The sequence below is a fragment of the Strix uralensis genome, chromosome 13, assembly GCF_047716275.1.
Source record: "Strix uralensis isolate ZFMK-TIS-50842 chromosome 13, bStrUra1, whole genome shotgun sequence".
NCBI classification, from domain to species: Eukaryota; Metazoa; Chordata; class Aves; order Strigiformes; family Strigidae; genus Strix; species Strix uralensis.
Genome location: NC_133984.1, coordinates 12,380,878 through 12,407,493, shown reverse-complemented (window position 1 = coordinate 12,407,493; position 26,616 = coordinate 12,380,878). Strand labels below are relative to the sequence as shown.

At 49.6% G+C, this 26,616-nt stretch overlaps 1 protein-coding gene across 4 annotated transcripts; it reads right to left on the bottom strand.

Moving 5' to 3' along the window:
- Positions 1-1,088: 1,088 nt before the first annotated feature.
- Positions 1,089-26,610, bottom strand: ARHGAP36 (Rho GTPase activating protein 36). 4 transcript variants are annotated; one of them, XM_074883021.1, is made up of 12 exons: positions 25,053-26,608; positions 24,556-24,686; positions 20,451-20,607; positions 17,488-17,550; positions 15,774-16,030; positions 14,556-14,751; positions 14,131-14,186; positions 13,509-13,659; positions 9,842-9,990; positions 8,998-9,168; positions 7,716-7,813; positions 1,089-6,711 (listed from the first exon to the last, which is right to left on the bottom strand). In XM_074883021.1, exons 1-12 carry the CDS (start codon positions 25,063-25,065, stop codon positions 6,573-6,575), a joined length of 1,581 nt encoding a protein of 526 aa, XP_074739122.1. In that variant the 5' UTR covers positions 25,066-26,608; the 3' UTR covers positions 1,089-6,572. The 4 variants fall into 4 exon arrangements, with proteins under 4 accessions (XP_074739122.1, XP_074739123.1, XP_074739124.1 ...); XM_074883022.1 differs by adding an exon at positions 23,786-23,893 and having other exon boundaries at positions 24,556-26,604; XM_074883023.1 differs by adding an exon at positions 23,786-23,871 and having other exon boundaries at positions 24,556-26,604.
- Positions 26,611-26,616: the final 6 nt, after the last annotated feature.

Below are 26,616 nucleotides of genomic sequence, written 5' to 3'. Positions count from 1 at the left end.
CAATACTGGAACATGGTGATAAGGTCTGCCCGAAGCCTCCTCTTCTCAAGGCTGAACACACCCAGTTCTCTCAGCCTTTCCTTACGTGGCAGTCCTCCCAGTCCCCTGACCATCTTTGTGGACCTCCTCTGGGCCTTCTCCAGTCTGTCCACATCCTTTTTGTATAGTGGGGACCAAAACAGAACACAGTATTCCCGGTGTGGCCTGACGAGCGCTGAGTAGAGTGGGATAATGACTGCAGGAGCCAGGTGGCCAAAGCCCTGCCACACAACAGCAGCCACGGGGGGATCTCACAAGGTGGAAACCCACCTGTGGCATCCCTCCAATGCATCCCTGCCCCCTCCTTGGTGCTGTTTCCTTCTGCACCAGGAGGCTGGTCTGGGCCAGTTTCTCCCTAGACTGGAGATGTTCTAGAGACCTTCAGGTTTCCTCCCAGGTGCCCTGTTTCCTTCTCTGCATCATTGTTCACCCACCAGATCTTGAAGTCCTGTAGGATGAGTTTTCCATCTGTTTTCACTTTCCTTCAGCCAAGTTTTTCCTCAGAGCCCACCCCTCCTTCACGCTTTCTGCAGACTGAAGTCACCCCTCAGCACATGAGAATGGGCTTTGCTGTAGACTTTCTTTCTCCTGTGTTTTAACCTCTCATATGTCTGCTTGCCCAAGGCATAGCTGCACAATATTGCTTCTTAGTCTACAATCATTTCTGCCTTTGTGGCTTCTGCTGAGGTCTGCCCTGCACAATATGAGACAGTGTTCCCTCATGGTGCTTTGATTTCATAGAATAGAATTATAGAATCATTTAGGTTGGAAAAGGCCTTTAAGATCATCAAGTCCAATCATTAACCTAACACTGCTAAGTCCACCACTAAACCACATCCCCAAGCGCCACGTCTACATGTCTTTTAAATACCTCCAGGGATGGTGAATCAACCACTTCCCTGGGCAGTCTGTTCCAGTGCTTGACAACCATTTTGGTGAAGAAATTTTTCCTAATACCCAATTTCAACAAAATCTGGCTGCCTGCGTGGGCTCCTGTAGGTACAGGAGGCCTGGCATTATAGAGGAGAAGAGTCTAATTACTGCATTAGTGCAGATGGAAAATATCTTTATTGTTCATCTCTATTTTTTTCATGTTCTGGGTAATCATACCAATTGACTGATGCCAGCAGCATTTGGCAGTGTCCCTTGGTTTTCCCAGCACGGGGTGGTGCAGGACATGATTTTGTCCCTTGCGATGCAGAACCTGTATTTAGCAGACACTGCACGTCAGCAGCTGAGATGTCATTGGGAAACACCTCCAGAGCAGGCTCACCCACCACAGGGAGAGTGACCCAGCTCTGGTTTGCTGTGCCCTGGTCTGGGATTTTCCATGGTGACTGACACAGCTCAGCAAAGGCTGGGAGCCCTGGGCAGCTCCTCTCACTCTGGGTGGTGAGGGATGTTCAGCCAGCTTTGGAGTGCTTCTGCTCTCTTGCTCTCCCTCCAAAGGCTAAAAACATGCTCCCAGTTGACTCGTGCTGCCCTCGCTGCTCCTTCATTTGACAGTTCCTTTCAGCTGGGGCGAGCTCTCACTGACTACTTAGGTCAAACAAAATCAAGTACAGATCCTGTGGCACCCAGTGCTGCTTCAAGAGACTGGGGCAATATTATCTGCCAGGTGAGTGTCATCCCTTTCCTCTCTGGATTTAATGTCTCAGGCAGTTTCTCTGGTCTCAAAAATACAAATAAAGCAATGCTTTGCTTAAAGTTGGAGGAATTCATTTTAGGTCATTTATGTTCTTTCAGTTTACCATGGAAACTTGAGTTGATAAAGTGTTACATGATGCCATTTAATACGTTTACATGTGTGTGTAACCTGATCAGTAGTATAAGGGCAACACATGGGTTAAAAGAAAAAAAAAAAAAAAGGAAGAAAAAGGATCTTGCTTTCTTTGCTGTTGACTATAAAATCACTCACTAACTCATGAATCTGAGTAACTGATCCTACTGCTGCAAGATACTCCCTGTAGCACCCTTCTTAAGACTTCTAAGCTTGACTCTAGCTGCAAAACCCCCTCCAGTGCTAAGTGGGTCGACATGTTTTTGGTGGTGTTGGTGCTTAACACCCAGCCAGCAACCACCCCCAACAGCAACCAACCCCCCGTGCCAGCACTGGGGGCCTAGAAACATCACGACAGAAACTTTCAGATTGTTTGAAAAGGTGAAATCACAGAGGCTTGCAGATTCAGCTTGGGGAGGAGGGGGAAAGAACCCGACAAGAACTAAGTCTGAAGCATAACAGAAGCTAGCCGGCTTTTTCAGAGCAGGTCCAGGGCGATGCTAATGCTTCATGAATGACAGTGCTTTGCAACTGGTAAAGCGGGGTTTTTGTGAAGCTGAAATAAAATAAGTTGTAAGGAAAGACTTGTGCATGCCAGGTAGCAACAGCCGGTGTGCGTTTGAGAGAGAAAAAAGTGTGTAGTGCTGAGAGGCAGCGATTCCCAGGTGACGGTCGGTGCTGGGCTGCCCTCAGGTGGAGTTTTTTAGCAATAGCCCCATCAGCAGCGACAGCCGGTACTGAACAGTTTTCAAGTCTTGTGATGTGGTGGTAGAAAAACTCTACAGGGATTTTTATATTTTCTGCAGTAAACAGAGAAAGACAGCATGCTTCCCAGTGAGCCCCAGTGCCCTCTTCTGCCCACCATTATGGCATTAGGAAAGACTTTTCTTGCAAAGCAAAGCAAAGCAAATAGTTGACTAGTATTTCAGCATCCCCATCCCATTCAGGTTATCATAAGCTGGGTGGTGTTTCCATGTCCTGTGTAGTGGTTCTGAAACTGGCTCTGCAAATGCCTTGCACTTCTTCCCACCACCCAGGGGGAGCGGTGTAAAATAGAGTGTAAAATCTGAGGGCAGCCAGCCCATCTGTCAGAAAGCCTTCACAGAGATGACTTGATGCTCTTGTACGTGCCTGCTGTAACGCCCAGTGGTGACCACAAACCTTTCATTCACCTTTTAAATCCTTGTGTGGCTTCCAAGGGGGCAACATACAAAGACAGCTCAATGCTACAGTCTGTGTAAACCTGTTGGCCAAGCAGCCATGTCTCTCACATTCTCAAACGTGGTGTAGCTCTGCAGTGTGTATTCCCCAAGTGCTGTAAATGCGTTAAGAGTTCATATGTTATCCACTATAATTTCTCTGCACTTAGTTCTTAGGGAGAGGTATATGGCAAAAGCAGTGAAAGAAAAAATTAAGGCTCAGAGGAATCAAGGGAGAGAAGCCAAAGTGATGTTGGTGGCATCAATTTATGCCACAGCTGCTCTCTGTGTGCCATGTTGAGGTGATGGGGAATGGGGAAATGTTCGCTCTGCTTGGGTTACTCTTTTTTGACACTGAAAAATTTGATCGAAAACATGTGATGGAGGCTGTGTGGACTTCTCACCATTGACCTCAGTGCCAGATTCGTTGCTCTTGGTAGTAACAAGTCAAAGACACACCTCCAAGCAGTGGCATCAGGTTGAGCTCCCGCTGTGACAAGGCATGAAGCACTTTGCTGGTTTTGCACTCTGCTTGAGATCTTAATGTCAGCCTTGATGCTTCTGGCTTCCTCACTTACCAGCAGACCAATGGCTGCAGCTGCTGAAATGTCTGGGCAGCAAAGTGCTTGTGATGTTCTCAAGATGAACTGAAGGTGAGGGATGCAGAAGGTTTGTGCCACCTCCACCCACAGTCTGTGGCTGTCAGTCTTGCCATCACCGCAGACAGGCAGCGGGCTTAGTGCTGTCTCCAGCGCTGCCAGCAGTGGTGTGTCATCCTGCTTGTCTGTTCCCCACTCACACATTATGAGTTTCCGGACTTCATATCACCACTACTGCAGAACTGTGTCTTTTCCTTTCCTCTTCCATTAGAATATGTTCCTCTTTGGCCCCCAAGGAATCCAATGTACCACACCATTGCAGGGAGGTCTCCCCAGGATGGCCCATCACCCACTACTGAGCCTTAACTGTCCATTTCCCACACACCTAGGGCTCCAACACTTCATTCCCCCATGATGACAAAAAAGCTGATTTCCAGTCCAGGTTTCAGGTTGGCAGAAAGATTTGAGTGCCCTTTTGTCCAACAACAGATATAAAGACCACCTGCTTTTTCTTAGATTCAAAATTCTTGGTGAATATTTGTAACAACTCCTTCCAACCTGAGGATCTGCCCCCTTCCCACTGCTCCCCATCAGCAGGGACAGAGAGATCCACCATCATGTCACAGCCAATAGTTACTGGAACAGCTTGTCTTTGTTAGTGCATTACTGTTAAGGGATTCAAGCTGTTAACGACTAAAAGGAGATAACTAGTTACTCACACCACATGGGACCAACACTAGCTGTTGACTGAGAAGTGGAGAGTCATGCTGACATTGCCAGAGGCTTCTAGGAAGAAATTTGGAAGGTCCCCAGAAGGTCTGCTCTTGCAGCAGGTATAATCCTGTGGTCTGTCTGCACAGAGCAGCCACTGCCTCTTGGATATTGTGTTGGTTATACAGTTGATGCTCAAGTGTGCTGGTGACCTCAGAAACCTTCAGCAGACTTATGGTATGCTGAGTTTATACACTCCTGCAGTCTCAACAGCACTGCTCATCTCCAGAGCTTATCAGTTCTTGGGAGGCTTTGACCAGCTATCTCTCAGCACACACTTCTCTCTCAGCCTGCTCTTCTCCAGGAACTACTTCTCCACCCACCCTGACAGAACCCATCCACAGGGAAGGGACCTTTACAAACTAAAAGCTCAACCCTGAGCAGTGCAGCTGAGAAGGTGCAGTACCATCAGACAAGTACCATCCACTGGCCATCTGGCTGATGTTGAGGCTATGGTGGAATACCTCTCTCTCAGGCTAGAGGTACAGAAAGGCTCGTGCATTCGTTAATAATCCTCTTGATGCTACAAGGTGTAGCCAAAACCATGACACTGTTATGGCAGTTGAGGCACACGGGCCGAGCCATGGGCTCCCTGCTCACAAACAGAGCAAGACACCAGTGCTGTTGGAGCATGCACCTGCACTGAGGTGCTAAGCATTTCCCCACATCTCAGTGTGGTGTTTGGCAAACCAGCCCAGCTCACCTCAGACCAGTCTGAGGAGGAGGCCCTGAGGAACACAGCTGCTGAAAGGCAAGTCCTGACACATGGGTTCATGGCTGAGCCCTGCCTGCCTTGATGGTGGCTTCTCCTGAACCCTCACTCTGTACACTCACATCCAGCTTCTTTAGCTCGGTTTGGTACAAAGATGTTTCTTTTCAAGAGGCCCCTGTGGGCTGCAGGAGCTGGTTCCCTGGGCTAGGATGCCCCTCTGTCCATGGCAGGGGAATCAGAGCATCCTTAGGAGATCCTAAGGCAGATGGATACAGATCAACAAGTGAGCCCTTCAGCCACTGCTCTACAAAACTCGCTGACACCTCAGCAATGTTCAGAGCTAGACTGGAACACCAAGGCCTCACATTCAAAGCCAAATCACAAGGCTTGTTGAAGAAGGGTAGGGTGCACCATATCTCCTGTAGGAACTAGTGTCACCTTCCCCTTTAGAGCTGGCAGTAGGAGCAAAGGGCAGACACTGGTGCATGGCCTGAGCTCAGTCTGTCCCAGTCCCTTTATTGCCTACTGTGCCGTGGAGCCAGGTCTCCCCTGGGGTACATCAAGTGAGGTCCACATGATGGAGCCATTCCTGTGAGGACACAGAGGAAGGCTGCATCCACACTGTCCTGGGCATTTTTCCACCAACCAACCAAGGACCAAGCCCAGTGTGTTTTCCTCACCCCATTCCTCCTCTTTGCTGCACCCATCACAGGCCCCACAGGAACCCAGGGTCCTTTGGGGACACATCTGCAATTAGGGCAAAGCAGCAGTTCCCCAGGGTCAGTGCCATGAGGACAGGGCTGCCCCATCCGCTGAGCATGGCACGAGCTGTCAGACACCTGCCCGCCACTCCCCAGTCTGCACCAGTTCGCTGTTCCAGCGCACAGGGCTGGTGGTCATTGGGAGGGGAGAGGTTGTCCTCCCTGGGCAGGGACGCCAGGAAGTCACCCTGCAAGTCCCCACCTGCACTGTCACCCAGTGTGCTGCTAACCCTGAGCCACCAGCTCTTGCACAGCTCTGGGGACAGAAATCTCCTGCCTCAAACTCCCGCGAAGTGGCAGATGGCAGAGGCAGCGCTGCGCTGAGGGCACTGCAGCACTTCAGGCCTGAAAGCACGCCGGTGCCTCTCGGGCTTGCTCCCAGAACACACTCCCCTTTGCACACCACTGCCTACACAACCATGCACACACAGCCACTGCACAAGCACACGGGTTGCTTGGTTGTCATCTAGCAACAAGCCCACATGTGGAAAGCCCTGCTGCTGGCAACCTGCAAACGCCTCTGCTGCTGTGGGTCTGCCTACGCCACAACAATCTGGCATGTCTGCTGGCAGCAAAGATGCTCCCACAGACAGTCATGCTCCTTTCACTGCTCCACTCCTCCGAAGCGGGATAGAAGACTTATTTTTGCTGGGGAAAGGGTTGCCCAGTTTTGTCCACAGAAGGCAGTGCATAGGGCCTGGGCCAGGCTTGCTAGATGCCAAAGTCCAGGTTTAGGAATGAGATGCTGCTGTACAACTCTGATGAGAAGGAGCTGCTCTCCAGGGTGTGGGTCTGACCAGGCCGAGGGGATGGACCATGCTCCTCTGTTGAATCCTCACTCTCTGTCCTCCTAAGAAAGTAAAAAAAAAAAAAAAAGAGATACGTTGTTTCCACACTGCTTCTATTGCCAACTCCACGCCTGAACAGCCTCTAGCAGTGATCCCAAAGACTTGCCGTCTCTTTGGACGGTTCCAAAAGGAACGTGAAGACAGACAAGGAACAGTAGCAGAGATGACTCGTAAGGTCTGTGGTTGGGAGAAACCATTTCGCACAGGACAGCCCATGTTTGCTGAAGGAGTCACCAGCTCTATAAGGAGACTTGAAGGCTGTCGAGCATGCCCTGCTTCAGATCACAGGGGAGCAAAGTACCTCCTGTGTTATGTGCCGTGAGTGTGGGCCCAAATCATGGGATGCAAGGCCCTTTTACCCCACCTTCTTTAATCACAATGAAGGGCATGAGCTCAGATTCTGAGACTCTGTGGGACTATCCTGTCTTGCAGCCAAAAAGCAGATGTACAGACATAGCTGGCAGTCAGACTCACAGACACATGCACACACAGATGCATACAGGACAGGAAAAAAATGCACAGAAATGCAGACACGACCAAAGGTGAAGAAAATTTGGAGGAGGCTAGTGATGGAGCTGAAAATGGAGCAGGCATCAGTGTACGGGCCTGAGAGGCTGGAGCAGCAGAGGGGTCTGGGGTGCAGCAGGACAAGAACTGTGTAGGTTCGCACACAGAAAGGTGTGTGCGGTAGAGGAGTTCTGCTACAGGGCATATCTGGGTAAAGGAAAGAGCATGGCATGGGCTGGGGAGGAAAAAAGGAGAATAGGGAGCTCCAGGGGACAGAAAAACTGGGATGTTTCAGCTGTTAGGCGTTAGCACAGAAAGTGAAGGATTTTAGCTGGGGAGTTCATGACTGAAAGTGGTGGAAGGAATAGCAAAGCTGGGCAGGAAGATCAGCAGGATTTGTCAGTCACTTGCCAGCAGCGTGGTGAGTGTTGCTGCAGGAAAGCTTTGTCCCCATGCAGTGAGGTGCCCTCCAGCAGCACCATGCCTCACCAGGACTTACAGCATGGCGTTGAACTTCCTGCGCAAAAGGTAGTCGATGACATCGGGATCTGTCTGAAATAGCCTCCTTAGGATGTCAAGTTGCATTTCTGGAGAGACCTGGAAGGGATATACAGACACTCTTGCTCATGGCATCTCCTCCTCTCTGGAGGAAAACAAGAAGAGGCAGCCAAGGACAGCAAAAGTACTCCAGGTCAATACAGACCCACTGTGTTGGTGTCATGTCCCACACACCTCCCAGGGTCTGAGCAGGATCTCAGCCCCTGCTTTCCCCACACTAACCCCAGCCCTTTGGCTCCCTGCACACCTGACAGGGCTTTTTAGCGATCTGAAATGTCACATTCCCATAGACCTGTAGGAAATAGACATTTCTGGTATTTCTCAGGAATTTCCCGGGTCCTCTCCTAAAATCAGGGCCAGGAGGACTGCTCAGTGTATGCTCTTGATGATTCAGGGGGTTTCTGACAGGGTTTCAAAACAGCTGCACAGCCTCCACTGGGTTATCCCACAGGGGAGCAGCTCTGTGACTGCATAGCACCCACCTACAGGTCTGGACAGGACCCAGAGAGGTAAGAGCTCTCCATCCTTGGAAATGAAGTAAACCCCAGCTGGACACAGCCCTGATCTAGCTTTGAAGTGAGCCCTGATCTGGATGGTCTACAAACCTTTATGTGACTCTAAAAGATGCTTTTGGGAACTCCAGGTTGATGCATCCCCTAGGACGGGATAAGCAGTCCCTGTCTCACACTGATGGTCCAAATCATCCACTGAAGAGTAGAACTGAAGCGACCCCGTCCTTCACTACCCTCACTAGCTCTCCCCACTATAGACACCCTCCCCACATTTGCCTGAGGCTGTGGCACCTCCACCCCAAGCTATCACCTTCCAGCTCCTTCCTTCTTCTAGAGTCTCCCATTTCTTCCTCTGCTTTCCCCCCTTACTGGGACTTTAGGGGAGAATTTGTACCACTTCTGCAGTGGGTCTTGGCCAGTTGTTTCCCATCCCAAACAACCTTGGTCAGACATCACTGGCGTGAAAAGCAACAGAAGAGACAGGACCTGTTCATGGCATGACCCTGAGCTCTGCCTTTACAATGCCAGTAACAAACCATCCCAAATTAATATTTACACCTGCCATGAGGAATAAAACACATTTTCATGAGATGACTTGAGTTACCTGTTGCTAAATGTGGCTGTAAATCCATCCTTCCTTCTGCTGCCACTAGAAGGGTTCAGAGGGGAACAAAAGGTCTAGAAAAGCTGCCCTGAGAAAGCCTCACCTACCATGAACAAGGTCTGGTAGTGCTCAATCAACCTCTGGAGCACCAGTATGATGGCACTGCTATCTTCAAAGTTCATGGCACCAGCATCTTTCTCCCCAGGCTTCTCTTTCTGAAGGATGTTGGGACCAAAGATCGTGGCCAAGTTTGAAACTGTCATTTTATTCCCAGGAATCTAGCAAGCAACCAAAAAAGGAAACTGCAGATTATAGATGCATTGGCATGAGATGTCCCAGGATAGCCTCACCCACTCCAAGGCAGGAACACAATCTGTTGAGTGAGGCCAGGGTGTTGATCTGGGTCCAGTTTAGTCCTTTCCAAGCTGGTGGAATTTTCCAAGCTAGGCCAGCATAAAAGGTTTATGGTGCTGGCGCACATGCTCACCCGCTCCTTGCATCAGGGCCTCCATTCCCATCTACCTCACTTTCACAACCCCTATCAAAAGGTAACAATCAATATTTCTATATCATCTTACAATATGGGACAAAGTCAGTCTCTTCAAATCACAGAGAGACTTGGAGCTCAAATGGTCTAGAGAAACCAAAATCAACCTCAATGCACGATCGTAAGTCCTTCATGAAAGATAGAGGTGGAAAACCAGAATTAGTTCACAAAAAATGCCCCTTGTGCTGCCTATAGACACACAATAAGGTTTCTCTGGGGTTACTGCAACCCAGAAAATCACTTAGCTGGACTGAGAGCAACCCAGACCTGCCATGGACAGGGAGATTTATCAACAGTTTGGTTTCACCTGGGCTTTCAAGAAGCTCTGCTTGGTTTCAACCAACAACCAACGAAGTTTGAGCAACCCCTTCTTCATACAGTGGACCCACTTGGGCCAGCCTTACCTCCTGGCCATCGGGGCCCCAGGAGCTCTCGGCGTGCCGGGCCACCTTGCTGAGGAACCACAGGAGCCGGTGCAGCGTGTCGCTGTGGCAGGGCGGCAGCAGGAAGAGCAGCAGCTGGAGGGTGGCCAGCTGCACTGGACCCTCCATGGCTAGGCAGAGAAGAGCCCATTAATTAGTGCAGTTCCCAGCCTGCTAGGCACTTCCAGCTGGACAGCCCTCATTTACATTCACAGTAACGAGCTCTGGAGGGAGCCAGACTGGCATTTTACCCTTCACCCTGTGCATGCAGGGATAACTGCTCTGGCAGACCCCAGCAAAGGCTGCGATGTGATTGCATTTGGTATTTTATAGCTCCATAGTCAAAGACTTTCCTCAAACAGAGGGATCATAATCCAATCATTAAAAAAAAAAAGCGCACAGACCACAGACTGCAGCAACTACCCGTGGCAGTGCCAGGCAGCACATCGCTAATCCCACTGCTCTCAAGCAATTTTGGCAAAGAAGGGTGCTAAGAAATTATCCAGGAGCCAAATGTTTGAAAAATATACACTGTGTGGTGTGAATTTTCATGGATTCACCCTACAGTCCACATGCAGTCCAGGGCCATTTGGCCTTTTTATTAACAGGGTCAGCCAGGGGAAAGAAAGTCCCCTCACTGCAGCGATAGTGATGCTGAGCTGGCAAGGGAGGAGGACAGGGAGACAGCAAACACTCAGCCAGACAAGGATAGAGTGAGTGTCTAAAAATAAAAGGAGGGTATGATGCAAAAGGGGTATTCAAAGCCCTGTGTGATGGATGACAGGTGAGGAAAGAGCCACGGATGGAACTGCACAGTCCCATATCCTGCTCTGGTGCTGGCTGCAAGGACAGGCTCCTTAGATCACTTATATAGGGGATCTTCTGGTTCAGGTGTGAGGATCACAAACCTGGTGTGAGCTGAAGATCCACTCAGATCACACACCCTAGCAGTGACAAGAAAACAGGCAATGACAGGAACATGTAATGGAGCATGTAACTAAACTGCAGCCCTGCAACCTGCTGAGTGTCATGTCCACCACACAGTTGGATGGGCTTAAAGAGAGGCTGGGCAAGCTGATGGAATAGAAATCCACTAAAGGCTGTAAAACGTTAACAAGTGTTGAGGCTCAGGTTACTTGGAGATCACCGGAAGGTGGAATATTGGAGAAAACAGCATTGTTTTTACACAGTCCTCTAAGTAAGAGATCCTAGCTGCTCCTGGAAATGGGATAGTGGTCCAGACCAACCTTGCTCCAGCCACGCCTGGAAGACATGGCTGTAGCCTGTACACATCACTCCAAAACAAGATAGATTTCCGCACAGTGAATATTCTGCAGTTCTGCTCAGCTTTTTGGGGCAAATGGCAATGGCAATCTTTATTAACCTTCTCATCTCCCGAGAATAAAAATGTGAAGCCCATCTTTTAGCCAAAGTAGCACCAATTTCCACTGGAGAAGGCACAGAGAAAGTAATTCATCTGATAGTTCCTAACCATTTGCTTTACGCTGTGCCCTGAAAGTCCTTGTATGACAGAGGTGCATCACTTATTCTTCTGTCTTTTAGATTGCGACTTGTATAAGAAATACTGTCACTACACATTCAGAGAAAGATGAAAATATAACAGAAGTAGCAGCTTAGCAGATCTGGACAAAGGTTACAGGCTCCTGACCCACAGGGAGAACATCTGACATTGCCTGGGAAGGATCAAAGCCAGGACTGGCAGTGACTCAAACCCTTCCAGGGAAGGTGCCGCAGGGCAGCATGCTGGGCGCCGCCGCCTCCCTTCACGGCAGCGGCCACCTTGCAACCTGTCACTCCTTCACTGCCACCCATGGTGGCCACCACCACCCTGGCCATGTCACATGCAAGCAGTGAAGAGAACTGTCTGTAGACACAGAAAAACCAGAGGTGACCATTGCTAAAATACAAAGACACAAAGCCAGTGGGTTAACATGGCTTCTGTAGAGAAACATCCTGCCCTTCAGCCCTCCTGGAGCTCTCCGGTGGGTTAAGAAACATGGGTGAGGGGGTCTGCCTAGGTGTCCTTGGACTTCTAGAAGGTTCTGGGCAAAGGCTCTCATTTAAAGTTTTGAGGTAAGTGAAACAGCTGTGAGATAGGAAGATCTTCTGGGGGACAAATAATTCATTAACAAATGGGAAATACATGGTAGAAGCAACTCACAGTGTTTGCTGTTTGCAGCTCGTGCTGTTCAACATGTTCCTTAATGAGCTTGAAAAAGATGACAGCAGTGGCAGGAAGAAAGCTTTGGAAGCAGCAGTCAGGCCTGGCCTTCTCTCCAGCTTTAAATGGTGGTTCCTTACCTGCATCTTCATTCTCCACACTCTTTACAAGCAGGGAGACCATCTTCTGAGGTCAGTGATCTCACCCTAAATGCTCTATGCTCAGACCCTGCAGGTTCATCACCCTGCAAGATTCTGGACAGCAGGACATAAGCAAACACCTGGCCCTACGTCCTCCAAAAGCAATTGCATCTCCTAAAAGAAAGAGGACGAGTGATCCAACTTGCTGACTCTTTCCTGGAGTCTTTCCTTGTGCTCCAGGATCTCCTTCTTCATCACAGACTCTCCCATCTTGTCAGGTGTGGGCATCACCAGCTTCCCAGATCCCCTCTACAGCCTTTCTGTAGGTGGGTCTTACAAAACACTGAAGGAGCTGGCAGCTCAAATTATTGTTGATTTGCAAAATAGCTGATTTGGAAGCTCATATCAAACAAAATGTAAATTCCACATCTCGGACTATAAATAAAAGACACCAAAGTAAAGACAGCACAGCCACTTCCAGCTGGGATGCAGTACTAGTCTGCTTTTCACTTGGGATGCTATCTTCTGTTTCTTCCCTTTGATCCAGGTCTCTCCTGCCCCTGCAGAGATGCAGGCCCATTGCACAGCTAGAAGAGATGGGCACTGCAGCCAGCCTTCCATCTCCACCACTACCCAGATTTCCCTGATCTCCCTGAGATCACCTGCTGAGACATGCCCCAGTCTCAAGATATATTTATGACAAAGAAACTCAGTGCTAGGTGCCCACAACTAGAAGACACACCTGTAGCCCTGCCATGCCTCTGCTCTAGGATGACTTCAGCAAGGACAGGTTGTTTTACACTCCTGCTTTATAGTGCAGGTGTGCTGTACACTCACATACCTGAGCTTGAGGGCAGAGATTGACTCATACATCCCCCTAAAACCCTGCACACCTCTGCTCCCCGCTCCATGTGCCCTGCCTTGCTCCCTGACATGGCACAGCCTGAGAGCAAGCCCTTTGGTGTGTAGCTGCTCATTTTTGATGTAGAAGCAGGGATTCAAGGACTTGGATTTGGAGAGAAGGATGGCAAAAGGGAAGCAAAGAGATGGTGAAGGAGACCAAGAAAGAGTGATGCTGGAAGCTGTGGAGACTGATTAAAAACTCAGTCACTCAAAATATGGAGGGTAGGGAGACCTTGGCAGAGAATTTGCCAAGACACCCTTGCAGGCCACACAAACTGCTGGGCTGAGCTCCTCTGCAGCACGCTGAACTGTGCTAGGACCTGGTGCTCAGCCAGGTAATTGCACAGGAAGAAAGGTATCTTTTTTTCCTTACAAAACCAAATGTGGACAGTGCAGAGTGAGTCTCTGCATTCTGGGTACTCACAGGCAGTGCTGAGGAAGGCTGCATAGAGCTCTCTGGGAATCAGTGAATCCGGCATGTCCCGAAGAAACTCTTTGAGTAGAGCAGCCACATCATGAACGCTTTGATGCTCATCCAAGAAAACATCCAGTCCTCGGTCAAACTCTTCCCTCAGCTTAAAGATGGAAGAAAGGAGAAGAATAAAAGCAACAGTCAATTCTTTCTCTTTACATGAGTCATGCTGTCAGGAACTGCCCCTGTACAGAGCTACTGCAACGGCAGGACAGGAGGGTTGGCTACTCCCAATGTCCTACTGATGCAGGGCACCCCCAAAGCAGGCACGCCAGAGCCCAAGAGCCTGCTGCTGCCCAGAGGATGGGCCATGGGGCCAGAAGGAGCTGCTAGCTGGTGAAGGGAGCCCTGAGTGGGCTCTGAAGTGCCATCCAGGGGATGGAGGCTCATCTGCTAAAGGCAGCTTGGAGAGATGAAGCCTGCTCTCCATGTCTGGGAGAAGGACCCAGCCGCAGGTTACAGGTTGTCTGTGATCCAGTATGTCCCTGTGATATTTTAGGCCTCCCCATGTCAATATCTGCTTTATTCATTCCCCACGCATACAGTAAAGGATGCAGTAAATGTCTCACTTTACCTGCTGAACTCTTTTCTTGGAGCTCCCAACCCGGAAGATGCCCACCGTTTGGAGACCTGGGAGACAGACAGGTTAGTGCTCTGTACTCCCACAGCCCCCTGCCACCCCAACTAGTCCTTGGTGCACTTCAACATCATGGAAGTGGTTCGCTTGCACTGCATGTGAGGCAGCACGTCCTTCCCTACTCCTGGCAGTGGGGTTAAAAAGAAAGGATCTGGAGCCATAAGATTTTTCTGGGATACTACACCCAGCCCAGAGGACTCTCCCCGAGTGGCTTTTTGGGAGCATGCCCTGCGCCAGGAATCAGCTCCTTCCTCCCATCTTGGGGAACAGCCAGGCCAGACTGACCCAGCCCACCACATATGATGGGTTTTACCAACCTACTGTGAGATGGGCCACCTGGCTGAAGAGACATGCATATTTACCGTGTGTTTCAATGTGTTTGCAACATCTCTCCACAATCCGTGGGACCTGCCAGGTGATGGGGTTGAGGCTTAACATCTTTTTCTTGCCCAGGGTTCTCCGTGGATCCAGCTCATGAGGGTGTGACAACTGCAGGGCCTCCAGCAGCTTGGAAGTGTTGTCACTCAGGTCAGTGATGGAGTCCACAGACATTGCCCCCTGAGATGGAGCAGAGGTGATTTGCAGCGTGGCAGAAACTACCCCACAGTGTCCCAGTACACTGTCATTGCTGTGACCTCAGAAGTTTGTGGGGAAGGGAGGCATCACCTCCAAATGAACACAGAGGTCTACAGAGCCTGTCTGGGGTTGCAAGAGAACCACAGAGACACCTTTTATCTCCCATGCATTAGTTCATGTGCACTGCTCCTAGCATGAGGTGTTTCTAAACACAGTCTTCCTGCTGAGGCAGACCTGACACCACACGCAGACATGGGGAAAGAGGAAACATCCCCAAATCTTGCACCTTTGACTGCACAATATACTGGATTTAGTTACTTGCATTGGAGCTGCTTTACACCAGGGGTTACAGGCACTTAGCAAGAGGCGAGTGTGGATTTCTACTCCAGAAAGATGAGGCAAACCAAACCCAGCCTAATACCCACCTCCCCTCACAGGAAACAAGACTAAAGCCAAGAAGGTGGCCAAGGCTGACCAGCAACACCATCGTCTTGCCCTTTGGCGTAAGGGTAGCCCACAATGCAAGCAGACCAGCTCAGCGGCACAGCTGATGTCCCCACAGCGGCGAGGGGTTGGTCTCTCCCTGCTGCATGGCCAGGGAGCCAACACGACCCACCATCAACGGACACAACTTCTGGTGGGAATTTCTCAAGCGCGAAGCCCAGTCTCCAAGATGTGATGCAACAGAGGAGCAGAAAAATCCACACCACTGAGGATGAATCTCTTAACCCTATCTGCCTTTGGCTGCCTGGCCATGTCCTTCTGGTAACCTTGGCTCTGTAAGAGCTGAGCTAGTAAAGAGTGTCCCACGCCTCACAGTCCATCTCTTGGGGGAAGTAGGGGCATTCCGTTTCCCTGAGGGCAGACTGGGACCAACCCAGCATGCAGCATAAATGACTCACATTCTTTAAAAAAAGACCCTGGGAAACCATATTTATTGCTGAAGTGAGAGCCTCCCCCAACCTGCAGCACCATCACAGTGCAGCACATTTTTGCAATCATACCCTTCGCTGGCTCCGGGAGCTGTTGTTGAGAAAAGCTGGGGAAAGTGGCTCCTCTGGGAAGACCCCACAGGGTACCAGGCCACAGCTCCTGCCCACTGGGGACCTCCTCTGCCTCTCAGCCCGAAATCTCGTCACTGTCGCTTCCACCTCCAGGCAGAGCCGGCGGCTCTTCTTCACCTCTTCCTGCAGTTGCTTGTAGGCACGGTCATTGGCAATAACTTGGAAGAGTGGGATCCCAAAAGTCTGAGGAGAGCAGTCTAGGGAAAAACATGGGAGGAATGGAAAAGTATCACTAGCAGGTAAAAATGAGAGGGAGCTGCACTAGCATAGGCCAGCTGCCAGGGGCACATGTGCATGCCTAGATAAAATAATTAACCAACAGAAGGGAATACCAGGATACTGTAAAGGTAACCATCAGCAGCAGAGTGAAGAGAACAACGTATAAAACCAATTCAATACATGACAAGATCTGTGGCTTGAATCCAGGACGTTAGCCTGTAACTATCAGTGCGCTTGCACGCTCTGCCCCCTCCTGCTCCCTGCTCCTCCTCCAGCTCCCCAGGAGCCTGGAGTGCCTGCGGTGGGTGGAAGGAGCATGCCCAAGGACCCTGGGCAAACCCAAAGGGAAGATGATGCCCCTGGAAAGCTCTGAGGCATTGTGTGGTAGGACTCAGTGTGAAGAGCAACCAGGGAGCTGAGTGGGGAGGGCACAGCATGGGAGATGGAGTGCTGGAGGAAGAGGAAGAAGACACAGGGAATCTGGGAAGACAGCAGAAAAACTGGCCTCCATCAACATGCTTGTTGCAGCCTGTCCCAATTTCTCCTGAACTTTCTGCTTCATGAAGATGCCATAGTGTCCATGAAGTGGAGACTTCATAGATCACGAGAAATGTTTTATACAAGAGATTCTTACCAAATTATAACCTCCAGTTTTCTACAGGGTTTGCATCAGCTATGTCTGTTCAAGAATAGTATTGGTATTAATGGCATTTTCCCCAAATAACTTTCCCCCCTCCATACCTCCTTGCAGATGCAAGGAGAGCCCTCCTTATTTCCTCTTTATTTCCAGCCTCCACACTACCCTAGGCCAAGAGGTTTTGCAACTGGAGTACAAGCCACAGATCCATTTAGTGAAATATCAGACTGCTGCTCAATAATTTCCTTGAGTGAACTTTGTACTGGTGTGAAGAAAATTAGTAAGTGCTCATTCCCAGCTGACTCTGCTCTACACTTCTGGTTTCCCCAGGCTTGTGACTGACACCTTTCAAGGGACAATAAAACAGAACTTGAAGCAGTGAGACCAGGGGCAAAATATAAATATAAATATAAATATAAATATAAATATAAATATAAATATAAATATAAATATAAATATAAATATAAATATAAATATAAATATAAATATAAATATAAATATAAATATAAATATAAATATAAATATAAATATAAATATAAATATAAATATAAATATAAATATAAATATAAATATAAATATAAATATCTTTACAAATGCATGTTCACGCACACACATATTTCATCCACACACATATGCATCCCTCCCAGACTCTCTCATGCTTGTGTATGTATTGTTACACCCCACTCTGGAGAACAGCAAAATAACATGGGACAAAGTACCTTGCTGAATTTGAGCCAAAAATCACCAATTCCATTTGAGAGCAGGGACCAAAACCTAGGTAAAAGGAAGGCTGCTCACCTTTCTTCTCCTTTGAAAAGCTCTCCAGTTTCTGGCGGATGGATTTACTGCCTTTAGGTCCAACTATGAGGAGAAAAGAAAAACTTTAGCCGTCCAAAGGCTGTAGCTTAAAACTGTTCTGGACACCCACCTTTAAATTCTGTGTCCATGTTATACATGACTCTGTATTAACGATGATGTCCTACCAATTACTTAATGACTCAGACATCTACTCTAATTCATTCTCAGAGGTCTAGTCTTGACACTGGAAAAAGGAATATGGCCCCAGAAAAGCTTTTGTGAATGTTTTACAGAGCATAGACAAATGAAGTTAGACAAAACACATACCACATACTGGTCCTAGAGAGGCAAGCCCCGCTCTTAAGTCCTCCCCACGTTGCACACCCAGGGACAGCAGTCAGGAGCAGTGAACTGAAAACTCATTCACCGCCCACCCTAAAGCCTTCCAGAACACATCACCCTATTCTGGCTTGTGCTCCTTTTTCCTGAGGGATTATCTATAATAATTTATATAATTGTTTGGGTTATTTTGTAAGATTTAGAAGAAAGTTATGAAAGTTGGTATGAACAACATGTGCGTAAAAGAGTAGCCTACGTTAATTATTCTGCAGCACCATATGCATTGTTTTGTTCAAATGACCAGATGAAGAACCTGGAGACAAAAACCACCCAGTTAAGGAAACAAAAGGCCAGCAAAAGTCCACTGTTTCAGCATAGAATTAGGAGGGGTGACTCAATGTGCTGAGGTGGAGCATCAGCATAACTCTCCACTTCTAAGCTGTGCAGATGTTCCTAAGGGAAACAAACCATGAGGCAGCAGAGAGTAAAGAAGCTACCAGGATCCCCCTGCCCAGAAAGCCTGAGTCAGTATCTCCATGACAGAGTAACGTATATAATCCATGACAAACCTAGGAGATGAGGACAACTTCTTTTCACTGAGATGCATTACAGCAAGCTTGATGCTGTGCATCCTTCAAAGACTTCATCTTTCCTGGTTATCTCCTGCTCAAACCACAGACTTGTTCCTGCAGACTTGCCAAAAATGAGATGTAGTGCCCATGACGTGTTTGGTCTGTAGCTCAGGAAGGTCATCCTGAAGGAGGCTGTTTGCTGTAAGGTCTGAGATGCTGCAGAAGTTTGTTGGGATTGAATGAGGTAAGGACTCTTGAAATGAAAAGAGCAGCCCAGAAGGTATCAAAGCTGAAGCCTGCCCTAAAGGATGGTTCACAAGGGGATGCACATCCCATGATCCTCATCGTCTAGTATCTGGAGATACGAGGATTAAAAGAGGTGATGAACACCTTTTCCTTGAGGGAAATAATAACATCCTGCCTGTGTGATGGCAGGAATTTCATGTGGGTAGATTCTGGGGAGCAAGTACAGACAGGTAGATGGACCCAAATAGAGACAGTGCAGCCCAAATTCAGGCATTGCCAAACATTATGAACTTCCCTTTAAAACGCTGGGATAGGAAAATGATATTGCAAGTGCAATAGTTTCATAGCTAATCCTCGGCATCTCACATTGACTCCCAGTCAACTAACTGCAAAAAGACCAATTAGGTGGTAGAAATCTAAAGTATACAAAGATGGACAAAAGGAAGGAGGGATTCCCCAGCAGCAGCTGCTTCCTTCAAAAACCATGTGAGCATGAGAGTGATGTTGAAAATACACACAAGGATGAGATCAGGACTTTGCAGTCCCCTGCATTTATCCCGCAGGAAGAGAGAAGCCCATCAGACAAAATGCAGCACACTTAACAGCAAGGAAGGAAATTATTTTTTTTTCCACTGAACTGTTCCCTAAAGAAGCTACTGCTGCAGGGTATCACTGAAAATGGGGTCAGCTCAAAATAATAAAAAAAAAAAGAACCAGGAAATTTGTGGCTGGAGTCCCCCAGGGACTTAAAGGCAGTCTGTGATGGCTGGTGCTGCAGCCCTGGGGCAACTGGAAGTTCTGGGAATGAGAAGGGACTTTTCTCTCTTTTACTCTTCTTGAAGGCATTTCACTGCATAAAATCTTCCAAATATTAATTAAGACAGGATATGAAACTTGGATGTCGTCCTGAGTAAGTACTTGCTGTCCAGTATGAAGTTGAGCATTAGGAAATGCTCCTTCCCTGGGACAGGTCTCCAGAGATGTGGGGGGCTCCATCCCTGGGAGGTGCCAACCCCAGCTGCCCTGGGCTGGTGACAGCCCTGCTGCGAGCAGGCAGTGGGGCTGGGGACCCCCGAGCTCCCTTTGCACCCATACTGCTGGTACCATGCAACCCCAGGGCTGGTGAGCTGTAGGCATCTCCTGTCCTACTGGGATGTCAAAATATGGCCCAGGGCAGAGGAGGCACTTCAAGGTGGTCTATCCACTCTTGAGTAACGAGTAAATTTGGGAAGGAGTCAGCTGATCCCCAACTCACTGTGCGTGCTTGGTTAGATGTGTAGATGTCAGGGGATGCAGAGCTATGGGAGCCCAGACAGTGCCTGTATGTCTCTGTAGGCCAGGACAGAGGAGTTCAGGCCCTGTGGAGCTTCTGTATTTATCTGCCCATTAATTTCAGTAGCACATCTCTAGCCTTTCACAAGCCCCATCCCAGCATCAGGACTCTGTGCTGGACATCATTCCAAAAATCAAAGCTTGTCCCATCCCAATGGCATTAAGATAGTCTCAGTGAGAGACCTTGCCAAGTCATATTCCATCTGGTTTGGATTAGGGGGATCAGAGGCAGACAACAAGCAAGGTCATATTCTCACACTCCTATGGACACACAAACCCTCCTCAAAAGGCTGATTAGGCCTTTGAGGCTCAGACCAAAGCAGGGAACAAAAAATAAAATGCACCAAAATGTGATACAAATGTTCTTCCATAAACATCATCCCGTGTTATGAAGTGCAGGCATGGGGAAGAGCAGCAATAATGTCTCAGACCTCAGCCCTCCCTCAGCAGGCATCGTCCTCTCCCATCCTCTACCTTTAGCCAGGCTGAGATCTCCAACAAGCAGCTTCTCCTGCAGCTGGTAGAGAGAAATCTCTTGCAGACTTGCTCTTTCCAACTCCGAAAGGCTGTGCAGAGGCACAGGCTGCATTTTGGTGCTTTGTCCTGGCAGAAGAGCTGAGATAAAGGTCCTCTGAAAAACATATATATATATATATATAAAAATAAGAGTCAGGAGGACAACATAGAGACACCTGCTTCAGGAGAGAAGCTGTTGGAAATGCCGCAGGGTGTCTATGCGAGTGCAGGAGACACTTGGCCCCCTTTTACCTCTCCAAAGAACGAGCTGATCTGTAGGTGCCCCAGCCACATCATCTCACTTTGACCTTCCAAGCAAAGACCTTGGAGGCATCAGGGAGTACATGAGGGAACTCAGAGCTCCCTGGCCAATTCTAGCTGCCATCTGTTTTCACATGAAGCCCAACAGCATCAGGCTAACATACACAAGACGGGGCACATCCTGGCTAGCCAGAGGAGGGACTGTGGTCCTGATGCTGGAACTTGGTCACTCTTCACAATGCAAAAATAGCTCCTGGCTGGCATCAAGACCACGCTTCCTGTGAGCAAAGTCAGGACAGAGGCAAGTCCCACCATCTCCTTACCAAACCTAGAAGGCACCATGTGTTCCAAAGCACAACAGAAACTCCTGCGAGGGAAACTGCAGTAAGCAGCACTTCACCCTGCTTGGTCCAACACCGTATCTAACACACTTCTCTTCCCACCTGGGAGCTGCTCAGCAAACAACACACACACAGAGTCAGGGGCTCCATCCCAGTGTGTCCCATGTTGTGCCCATAGACCTAAACCTCAGCTGCAGGTATTGGCAGCTACATTGGAATCAACTCTGGATACATCCAGACTTGGACTTTCTTTGCCCTTTGGTTCCCCCTAAAAAGTGGCACCTCACGAAAAGCTCCTCCTGGCTGCTGTGGCAGCCTGAGCATTTCTCAGCTTCTCCCAGACACCTGCCTTGCTTCGCCCCTGCCCTCCAACAATCTCCACCAAGTAAGGGGGCCTGAAACTTTTGACATGATGTTAAGAGGTCCCAGCAGCCCATCTTCTTACAAATCAGATGAACACTGCTCCTGGCCAGCCCCTGACTGCGGCTCAATGCAAGTGAAACCATGGGCTCTGTGTGGAAAGGGCTTGGGACAAGATACCAGCCTCAGACCGTCTTTGGAGGATGCTGTGCAGACATACACCCCTCCTCTCCTTCACCCACATCCCACCACATGCTGGATCTGAGGTATGAGTAGTAACTGAGGAGGTGTGACCTCCTGAGAGAGCCTTGCATGGCTGGTTTAGGGTGGCTGTTCCACGTGGGGATGTGAGGCTGCTGCTCCCTCTCTCCTCCTACAGTTGCATTGGGTGGGGAGAGGCTAGATGGATGCTTCCCCCTCTACAGAAAGGTGGGTGTAGCTTCTGTCCAGGGTGGGTGAAAAAAGCTTTGGGGTTTTGGGTTTTTTTTTAAGTCATAAAAAATTTCTAAAACCTAAAAAGCAGCACACATCCCACTAAAGACCTACGGCCCCCTTTTATTCACAAGCTCCTCTTTTCTGCCTCTTCCCCCCATTTTAAATTGGTTTATTTCTTAATTTAATACTTAACACTGAGCTTCATCTCTTGTAAATTGGACACTTCCAGCACCAACCAGCACTGCCAAAGCTTCACCAATGTCTTTACCCCCAGCCAGCCTGGACTGCAGCCCACAGCCCTGCACAGATCACAGCCGAATGCTGAACACCCCATCCCCTCTCCCACATCTCCCGGTTGCTTGCAGCCTCCCGGAGAGGCCACGCAGGGACCTGCGCTGGCTCCCATCTCCTCACCATGCACTGACGTGGGTGCCCGCAGCCTGACACACCCCACACCTTGAAACACCTCCCCAGCACCCAGTGAGCCCAGCCATGCTCCAAAGAGCAAAAAGCAGCAGTAAACAGAAGAAAGGACCAAGGTTGTCAGCATGCGCATAGAAAAGATGGGGTCAGAGTACAGGCTATGAAACGAGCCTTCCCAAAGACAGCTTTAAGGCAGTAATGAAAAATATAAATGCCTGGAAATCTCCTAGAGCCAGTGATAAGGGTGAGAACACCCTGGAGTGTGACAAGGCAGCCTGCGCAGGCTCTGGTATCAGCCTCAGCACAGCACCAGCTGCACAGCTCCATCCCCTGTGCCTCAGCACAGCACCAGCTGCACAGCTCCATCCCCTGTGCCTCAGCACAGCACCAGCTGCACAGCTCCATCCCCTGTGCCTGGGGAGGGCTGTTGTCTGGGGCAATGTTTCTTTAGGCCAGGTTTTCAGTTTCTAAAGATATTTAGAAAGTTACATAAATTTTTTAAAAAAATAAATGAGTTGTCATAAACTCCCTAGAAGGGCACACCAAAAAGGGAATTCAGCTAAAAGCAAAAATATTCTTGAAACATTTGATGCTTAATACAAAAAATATGTGCCTCAGCATGGGCGTGGTGACAAACATGAGATGCGGCATAGCCAAGCCACCTAGCACAGCTCAACACTTCGGGACAATTAAAACTGGGGTGCCCAGGTGACCACGACTGTCTCATATACTGGATTCAGGGGTAAATCACCAAGGAAAAGCTGTTGCAATTCTTATTCTGCAGGCAGACAGATGTAGCACTGACCCCTGCCCAGAGTTTGGAGCTCAGAAGATGCATTAGCAAAGGGGCCAGAGAGCCACAATACCCGGTTAAATTTTAGGTGAGGCACAGCCCATGGAGGCATTCATGTCTTGCTTGAAAAGGGGCTTTTTCATTATCAAATTATTAAACAACATCAGGAGCTGTTCTTTAGGCTCCACAGCTTGCTTTGGCTGCCCCTCAGCTTTCTGTCCCTCCGTGTGCTCCCTCCCAGTACAAGCTCAGCAATCAGCCTTGAATGCAATACATGGCTTTTTATAACTTTCACCCTGCAGGAAAAAAAAAATTCTGCAGAAGGAAGAAGCAGCCCTTTAGGAACCTACTTTATTTACTGTCTCAATGGGGCTGCATGTAAGAGGTCAGTCTTAAAGTAAAATAACTGGTCTTACCAAGCTTTGCAAACAGAGATCCTGGGACCCGAGCTCCCCCAGCATAGCCTGGGTGGGAGAAGGGGACACAAATAAAATGTTGGCTTTGACAGGCAAGAACATCTCCACTTGCCAGCAATGTGTTTCTGCCACACCAGAAACGAGGGACGAGCAGAAGCAATGCCTGAGCAGGAGCCTCCTGGCAGGATGGGACCAGCTCTGCTGCCAGCAGATGCTGGGGATGGACAGACACGTCCCTGAGACAGACACACTGAAGGAAATTACCTTTCTGCAGGTGAAGCTCACAGCTCCGGGCAGAGCCCACATTCACAGGGGAGGGATCGAGTCAGAGTCACGGAGGATGCGGCTGCCTTGAGGCAAGGAGGAGGAAACCTGATTAGGAGAAGGAGCAGAAGAGGGAAAGCAGGAAGAAGTCGGGACAAGCAGCTGCTTATCTGTCCCTACAGTAATTGTCACGAGAATAGCCCTATAAAATGCCACCATCACTAGCTTTCTGATAAACTCATTTCAACTGTTAACCCTGAAAAACCTGACTTTACTTCTTGCACAAGCTTATGGGAGCAAGCTAGATGGGGACCATCACCGACAACTTCAGCGCTGCGTGGGTGTCCCTGCCCCGAGACGGGTGATGCCCTGCAGAGCCCCGCACGGCAGCAGGGCGGGCAGGCGTTGGCAGGAGAGCTCGCTCCAGCCTGGGCGGGCATTGGCACTCCCCGCAAGGAGGAAAATGTCAATACGGAGTGGGGACAAAAGCCAGAGTACCACAAATCCTTCTTCAGAGGGAGATGCCATAGAAGGAATCTTACTAACTTGAAAACAGAAATAAAATGCCTTTCACTGGGAGCATTAACACGACACTTCCTCTCTGCAATGACCTCCCCTGCTTATTTCTAGGGTTAGGGCTTATTTAAGGAAATCTCCTGGGAACAGCTCAGCTCAGCTGCCCCTTCTAGTCTCAAGGAGCTGCAGTTCCTTCCCCATTTTCAGCAGCAAAGTTACTCTCTTCCCAGCTGGAATGAAGTGCTGGCATTTACCTTCCTTGTTTCCTTCTTGCAGCATGACCAGTGGCAGCCTGGGCTCCCTTCTCTTCCTTCAAGACAACGGATTTTGAAGCAGCATCTCCACCATGTCTCGTAGAGCGGGTGGGGGAAACCTTCTCTGCCTGCTGGTGGGAGGAGAAGTGGAGAAGTGATGGAGAGGAGCTGCTGCAGCTGAACACGACCGAGGGGAGGAGAGGGGTGATGAGAAAATGAATTTTCTGCCAAAAGAAATGAGAGCCAGAAACATTGTGTGGAGAGAGAGGGCAGGGTTACATGGGAAGGAACAGCACTTCCCACGCCTGACAGTGTTTGTGCCTTGGCAGGGGATCGATCATTGCTCAATCTATCTCCTCTGTCCCTGTGCTTTCCCCACTCTTATCTATCAGTAACCGGGACACTTAACGAGGCGTCAGCTGTTCTGGCAGATGAAACCTGAAAGGGCAATTTGCTGCCTGGGTGCTGGTTGATGAGGGTCAGTGGATGGTTTTCACCTTGGCTCTCCATGAAGATCTCTCAACTGCTCCATCTCAGCATCTTCTCAATGACCACGTCTCCAGAGCAGTCAGGCAGGGGCAGGCTGGGCCAGGCAGGTGGCTGCCCTCTGCATCCACGATGGGTCTGAGGGGTCCCCTGCAGAGCTCTGGTGTTGAGGAGCTCACAGACCTGACAGGACAGACACACAGCTAGCATCTGCTACTACGTGTTATATGTGGCAGGTTACAGACCCCAGAGAACCTTACCAATCTATGGCAACCAGCAAGACGTGAGTATTAACACCCAAAACTGGCACCTCCTTGCACATTAACACACCCACGAGCACCTCGGTGACCGCAGCCGGGCTCCTGGTCCGTGACATGGTGATGATTGGGGTGCAACAGCACGTTCCCCAGGCAGAGCCGTGCTGCCCCAGCTCTGCCCAGTCCCGCTGCAGCCTTGGCCACAGTGGGAGAGAAGCTGAGCTGAGGACGTGGTGCAGAGCCCCAGGAGGCCATCCCATGGCTCCTCTGCGGGGGTCTGCCCGCAGTGCAGAGGAGGGTGACTGCCAGCATGAGGTTTACTGAAGGACCATCTCTGCTCCCACACCCAACAAGAAGGGAAACATGTGCAGCCCCTGTCTTTGCTCCAGGCTCGCCCACCAAGACGCACGCCAGGTCATGGCACTGGGATGAGGCCTCATCTAGGACTTGTCTCACTGCTGCTGATGTTAACAGTGTAGCTTTCCTCTCAGTAAAGGCTCCCCAGGTCCCCCAAGGACTTGGCTGTCGCTTGACAGCTGGAGCTGCTGTCCTGGTGCCAGGAGCACCGGGCAGAGTCCTGAATGGGATGTCCACTCACTGGTGGCCCTCCTGTCCCCCGTGGGATCACCAGCACCAGCTTCCATGTCACAATCCAAACGCTGGGGCGCTCAGACGTGCTCACTGATGAGTGCGAGGTGACACCTGGCTCCTGCCCTCCAGGGCATTGCAGTCCCTCACCACGTTCTGCTAGCACTCAGATGCCCACACCATGGCACATCCCATCCCAGGCCCAGCTCTCAGATCTCCACAGCATCTTTCTCCAGGAGGGTCTGGATTACCTGCAGGCTCCCTTTTAAACTAGACACCTCCTGTTCATTTGGGAGCCGGCTCTGCCCCTGCCTGCTGCCCGAGGGATCTCGGCATCTCCTGATCCAGCAGGCACCGGTTGCCACCAGCCGACTTGCTTCCTTCCCCACAACGCCATTTTGAAAGGCCGCAGCCAGGCTTGCAGCTTCCTCCAAAATGTGCAGCCGTTGCACAGGAACACCCTTTGCAGGCTCTTGGACCTTTGTGGAGGCTGCCAAGTTCTCGTTTTCTCTGTGCATTGCCTATTGCCCATCTTTGTCACCAAGTAGAAACTGGTGTTGCTGCACCAGATGTCCTCCCTAAACACTGCCCTGATCAGCAAATGCTATCTGCTTTGAAGAAGGAAGGAGGCGGTCACGGACCTTGAGTTCACTGCCTGTTGAGTAATACATCAGAAGAGGCTGGTGAGGAAGCAGAGAGCGTTTTTGTAGCCATTTGCCACTAATCACTT

Excerpts from the sequence above, each read along its gene's own strand:
- ARHGAP36 (XM_074883021.1), bottom strand. Across the intron at positions 17,551-20,450 it reads AGATCTCAGCCTGGCTAAAG|TTGGACCTAAAGGCAGTAAA; the intron begins GTAGAGGATGGG and ends TTCTCCTCATAG. Across the intron at positions 14,752-15,773 it reads GCTCCCGGAGCCAGCGAAGG|GGGGCAATGTCTGTGGACTC; the intron begins GTATGATTGCAA and ends GCTCCATCTCAG.